This window comes from Fulmarus glacialis, unplaced genomic scaffold (genome assembly GCF_000690835.1).
Source record: "Fulmarus glacialis isolate BGI_N327 unplaced genomic scaffold, ASM69083v1 scaffold14011, whole genome shotgun sequence".
Classification (NCBI taxonomy): Eukaryota; Metazoa; Chordata; class Aves; order Procellariiformes; family Procellariidae; genus Fulmarus; species Fulmarus glacialis.
In genome coordinates, this window is record NW_009191079.1 from 42,604 (window position 1) to 49,178 (window position 6,575).

A 6,575-nucleotide genomic window follows, 5' to 3' on the forward strand; every position below is an offset into this window, starting at 1 on the left:
GGAACCCTGTTCCTTTCAGTTGCAGGCTGAAAACTGATATATTACATGCCTGCATGCAATAAAATTTTTTTGTTTTAATGTTCCTAGGGAAGCTTGAAACTAAATCCTTGCAAAACATCTGGTTCAAAACCTCAGCATTTTAATATTAAATGCTTCCTGAAATCTGTTTGTGTAACTATACCATGCAGGTTTGCTTCATAGCTTTATAATAAATTGTTTCTAACTCATTTTGTTATCCTTGCACTGACTTCGATATCTCCTGCTGATAACACAACACCAGTAATAGTGCTACTCCAAGTTCAATAGTTAGCTGATATCCCAAGCACAAATTCTGAAGACAACTGCATAATTTTTAGGTTTCAGCTTCGTATTGTCTTACATTCAACTTTTAGGTTTTAATTCTCTGTTCCTTAAAATTAATTAAATTCCTTTACGTTATAGATTTGTCGTTCCAAATATAGTGCTCAGTATCACTTCCAGGCACAATAGGTCCCTTCTGCAACGTCTCTGGATAAGGCGTGAAAAAACTTTGCATGCCCCTGTGAACAACAGTTGTCACGTTACTGCTGGAACTGGAGTTTAGAACTTTGTATCAAAGCCCTGGAGGGCTTGGAAAAAAAATTCAGCAGTGAAGTGGAAGATTTTTTCCACACCTAATAGTCATCCTGAGTGTCTGTGGATAGACAAGCAAAAGGAAATCAGAAAAGGCTCATACGTTTTAAAGCACACTAAACCTTGTGAAGATGGTCTTGCTGACCTCAAAAGCTGTAGCTTAATAGTTCCAAATAAAGGCACGTTAAATCTTAGCGTGATGCTTTAAGTTATGCAGGCTGATTTCGTGCCTTCAGCTGGTTTCATGTTTGTGCTGAGCACAGTGCAGAGTCCTGACCTGGCATTGCCTGACCCTCCTCCAGACAGGGTAACTGTGTCAGCCTGACTCTGAGCTGCAGGGCTCATGAACTTTGGGATCCTGTCATGCTAACACACCTGTGCTACTTTTGGGGCCTGAGCTGGTATTTTTGCAAGATGTGTAGCTTAGACTAACTCTAGCTATCTAACTTAGGGTGGCCTCAGCTCCTTAGTCTGAGGCCTTCCAGCATGACTGAGAGCATCTCAGGAGCTTGCCTCTCTCTCTCTGGGCTAAAGAAGGAGCCCAGAAGAAGTTCCTAACTTCGGCTACTCAGGTAGAGCTCAAAGACAGACTGAATACAAACTGAAAGAGGGCTCCAAGAGCCTTTGAAATACCGGAGAGAGCAGAAACCACTCAGGGGCTCCTGAAGTGCTAGAAAGGATTAAAACCAAAACAAAAAAACCTTCACACAACAAAAGTTCAATTCTATAGCCTTAAACTCATACTAACTGTTAGCAAAGCTTTGGGCATGCTTTGGATTAGCCATGTAATTACACCATAAATCCCCACTAGGATTTAATTTCAATGGAAAGCAGTGGAACTAATGGCATGCTTACAAATAAAGCTAATTAAGATTTTGTAGAACTGGGGACTATTTCATAGAAGTATCAAGAGATTTAATGTCAATATGTAGCACTTTGCATGCCTCATGGAGTCTATAAATATGTACAGGTATTTTCAGCCTGATCATTATATGACTGGCCTAGCTCAGAAAGAAATGTGAAAATACGTACTAGGAAACAACTCTTCCAAACAGCAAATAATTCTGTAAATATATAACTGGAACAAAATCCTGCAGCTGATGTATAACACAGGAAATTCCATTTCAACATATTTCTTGATGCTTAATCCTGCCAGGTGGAATGGATCAACAAAAAGGGAGAAGTCACAGTACATTGTGAAAAAATGTTATACATTTGTGGAGGTCATCCAGCAGGACAGAAGGCAACTTCACAAAGCAGCTACAACTCTCACCGCTCAAGTTCAGCTAGGTTCAAGACCAATGTCTATCTGTATCATTACAATTATTTACGTTCCCATTTATCAGAATCTTGCAAAAAGCCTATTTTTACTGAAATCCCTTTTCAAGCTATTTCCTTAATTTTTTCCAATATATACATATTAATTTAAATTAAAATACAGCAGTACTGGAATAACAGTTGGGGTGGGGAAAAAGACTTTCTACAACTTGCTCACAAGAGCTTCTTCAGACTGTCTCCAGTATGATTCAATATTAGAAGAGTACCTCATAATTTGCAACAACAACAGTGTGCACTGAATCATCTGCTTGTATTAGACTGTGAAAAAATGAACATGTCGGTACAATGTCGTGACATGGCATACTATGGCTGATTGAAGCACTCAAATTCAGAGGAAAATAAAATATTAAGAGGAAACCATTAAACATGGCAGCTGAGATAAAAATTAGAGCTCTCCACAATAGGTCACTGCAAATCAGATTTGGAATGTTAAAAGAAAAGAGAGTGGATATTTGATATGAAACCTGAAAGTACAATTGGTGAGATTTTCGTTTAATTAAATTCAAAATGGAAATGAGAGAGGAAAAGATTTCCAGAGTGAGCATGACTAATAACTGCCTTTCAAGAACAGAGTGTTGGGTTCCTTAGTCCACTTCAAAGGTTAAGTTTAAGCCCAAGATTAACTTTAACAGGCAGACTAGCTCTAGACAATTTTGTCCTTAGACCTCCTCTTTCAGCCATTAGATACATATGAAATAACACGAGAGCAAAGAACTAGGATTTGATGTTTTTGTAAAAAGAAATAAATATATATAATAATGCCTATTTCCATGTGGTTACATAGTGGTTATAATAAAGTGTGAAGAATAACATCTGAGACAATGCAACACCCTTTGCAATGTTCAAAATCAACTGAATTGAGAAAAGGACCCCAACACCCACGAGGACTCCATGTCTCAGCATTAGCTTCGGTACAGATTTCCCTTAAGGAGTGACTTTGCAAGGTGCAAGAGCGTGTTTGACCAGAGACCCACAGAGACCTTCAGAAGATGGGCAATTCTGAAAAGAAGCTGTGGGATCTGTGCCAGAGGCAGCCTCCAGCCTCTCCACCCTGCGGTAGGAGTGCTGCTTTCCTTCCCTGTAGGGCTGAGACCGCCTGCTTTCTTGCAAATTCCTGTGAACTATGGGTGATGTGTTGAAACTGCCCTGTTTACTCTGGATCAAGTAAAGCTTTCTCTATATCAAGTCAGGTCCAGAAAGGCCAGCAGTAACTTTTGCTAGTAAATGAATATTAGCAAAGATAAATGCCAAAAATGAGGGGGCAAACCCTTGCAGTGAAAGATTAAAGTCTTTGTTAGGATTCATTACACATGTCGGCTAATAACACGCATTTCACAAGTGTCTGTAATAGACTGTCTTCCTTTGTGCAAATGTATTTTCCATTTACTCTCTATCCTGAGCCAAGCATGAGGCCCAGAGAGAGAGACTGCCCCTTTTACTTCAGCCCAAGCCCCAGGGGTGCTTAACAAACCGTCTGGCCACGGGATTGCGAAGTCCGCAAGGATGCCTGCTTGGTATTGCCACAAAAGCGAACTTGAAAGATTTTGTGTAGTGCTGAGTCTTGGTCAAGGAGTTAGCAGCATTTCAGTGAGCCAGCAATTCATACATATTAAACTAAAAAACATATTCCCCTCCATCATTTTCAGAAAATAAGAGTGGACCTGTCTTAATTTGTAATGCAAATTGAGGACTTGCAGTTCTCATTAGAGCTAACGGGTTCTCCACTCTTCCACGTGTTTAAAAATAAAACCCTCAAATCTCTTGCCTAAGCAGCATTAATCATGCTAGATCTTAACCATCAATCATCATTTGGCTTTTATGAACTATGAGGTAAACAAAAAAGAATGGGATGTTTTAAAACTGCTGTTACAGACCATGAGATACAGACATCTACTTTCCCCAACTCCTCTTTGACTTCAAGGGAGTATTACTGCTGAACATCACAAGGTGGGATATGACTTGCTAACAATACTTGTCCATATTTTATATCAAGCATCTGTTAGTATTTAAATATCTCATTTCAAAGTATCCAAAACTTCATGCAGGTCAGATCCCAGACATATTTCGCACACATGGATTTACTAAAGAAAATCATTAAAAGGGCAAGCCCCCAAAACATTAGCAAGTATAATGATGTACAAAACACCAAAATTTGCTTATCTCATTTCAGACTCTACTCACATTCCAGCCTGCATTTGGATTTCTGAATTTTTTTCAATTTCTGTATCTTCAGAAGGTATATGAAGAAGGCCATTACGTAATCCAGTGTTTTTTATAGCAAACTAAAACTACACTGAAGAGATTAAATGTTGGAAGCTATTTTTACCCAAACTAATTGTAACAATTTCACTAAGAACATAAACTGCAGATGTCTCCTAAGGTAAAAAGCAAGACAATGGAAGAGCTAGTAAGACGAAAGGCTACTGCCTACAGAAAAATAGCAGATCCAAATTACACTAAATTATGCAATTCTGCCCAACACTCCCCCTAGTGGTTTTGCCCACAGAGATGAGCATGAAATCCCATACACGCAAAATCCTCCAGCCTAATGACAAAACGTCCCGTTAATAGGATTAAGTACCTTCTCATCAGATAAGTAGAACATGGCAAAATCCCTGACACTCCCAGCAATTTAGATCAGAACACAGCCCGACCCCTTCCTGACGCGGGGAACAATTTTGCAGAGGAGGTGTTTCAGTATTAATGGTAAATATGTTGGGTTTTTTTTACTTTTCTTTGGTCATGGGTTTGTATTTCTTTGCAAAGTTAATTGGTCTTTTGCTATAAACGTAAATGTACAATATGCAAGTAACTACAGAAGTAAATCTAGGCTATAAATAAATCCAGGCTCTTAATTTACATATGCACTTGCAGCTGATAACTGCATCTCCAAGAAGGCTATACTGGCTAACAAGAAGGCACTTAAATACTGTGTTCACTTAATCAGATGAGAACTATAAAGTGTAGTCGCATGGTTTCTAAAAAATAAACCTTCCTCCTCTAACTGCTCTTGTGAGGGAAATAAAGCAAATGGCATTTCTCTCCCTTATTTTGTAGGAATTTCTTTCAATTGCTGATATGTTTGTTTACAAAACTGATCTATTTGCCAATTTCTTGGCACACCTATTATTGCGTCTGCTATATTAAGTATTATCCTGAAGGACAATTAAAGGACTTGCATTTTTGGAGACAAGGAAGGGAACAACATTCTAGAAATCTCCCTTTTTAAATTTGGCAATAATGTTTAGCATGGATGCATTTACAATACGAACTAAGAACATACTGTGAGATCAGTAATTAGTGTGTTTCACAAGGTAGAAAAGGGACAGACTGAGCTGCATAAGCTTTTGGTTTTATATATATATGTCCTGATTCTGTTACCCCACTGTGCAAAGTCAGTGGAATTCATCTAGTTAGTCTGAATAGATAATTACAAATGAGGTCAAGCTTCTTACTCATGTGTTTTCATTAACAGCAGCATTTAGGTTCATGTTCTAGATCTCAGAAACCATAGTTAAAGTCAAAATTAACGGGAACTTGTATAATACTTAGTAAACATTACACCTAGGCATTTGAGCATCATGAAGATACTTACATTTAACTGCACCGACCTGCTTCTTTAACAGAAAGAACATGAAGTCCTCTTGGTTATTTATAATATACGTGCTATGGCTGAACGGTCATCAGTGTGCACCGACAAGGCAGGAGGAAATGAATCTCCAGGAAACCCTGAAGCGTATGTATGCTTTTCTTACCAAGGGTGTGCTGGAAGCCCCTGGGCCCAAGTCTCCAGTCTCCTGGTGCATTTTGACTTCCACACTCACTTCCTCACTGTCAAGAGGATCCGCTTTCATGTGTGGAGCTTAGAAACCACCATTAACTGACTACATGCATCCACACACATACAATGGGGAGATAAGAACAACCAGGATGAGAAAGTAAAGGGATTAACACATAAGATCCCCTTACAAAGAACTATTTACAGCATTTTATAGGTTATTTGGTCCCTCATAGATCATTAGAATATAAACTGAACCCATAATTCAATTCAGCAGATTTTGAATTATTTTGTTTGTTTAAATAATCTTTGAAAATGTTTATTCTACAACTATATACTTTGCTGGAAAAGATGGTTATTACAAATAATTGAAATAAAACAACTTAATTTAGAAAAAAACAGCTATTCTGCATATACTCACCTTTAAGCATGGCTTTATTTTGTGGATAGGAATCCCAAGAGGATCAGCCATGAGATATTCCTTTGCTTCAGTCTACGTTAATAATATTTCTGTAACAAACAAAAAGTTAGGGGAGAGAAAGAAAGATATAAAGGAAGAAATGACTGACATGCTTTTGGCAGTCTCAGGGTGATATGTTCTTTATTTGTTTTGTATAGCTCCAGTGATATTCAGGGTATTTCTGCAAAGAGAACAAATACAGATAAAGGACAGACAATCATAGAATCATAGAATCATAGAATCATTAAGGTTGGAAAAGACCTCTAAGATCATCAAGTCCAACCGTCAACCCAACACCACCATGCCCACTAAACCATGTCCCTAAGCGCCTCATCTACACGTCTTTTAAATACTTCCAGGGATGGTGACTCCACCACTTCCCTGGGC

The 6,575-nt window shown here is 38.4% G+C and overlaps 1 protein-coding gene across 1 annotated transcript in view; it reads left to right on the forward strand.

The window, feature by feature from the left end:
• The first annotated feature begins 4,567 nt into the window (after positions 1-4,567).
• The window catches only part of CLUL1 (clusterin-like 1 (retinal)), a 14,833-nt gene continuing 12,825 nt past the window's right edge, over positions 4,568-6,575 (forward strand). The window contains exons 1-2 of the mRNA XM_009586561.1: positions 4,568-4,656; positions 5,577-5,686. Of these exons, the coding sequence (XP_009584856.1) occupies positions 5,584-5,686 (103 nt within the window). The 5' untranslated portion in view covers positions 4,568-4,656; positions 5,577-5,583. The remainder of the gene's footprint in view (positions 4,657-5,576; positions 5,687-6,575) is intronic.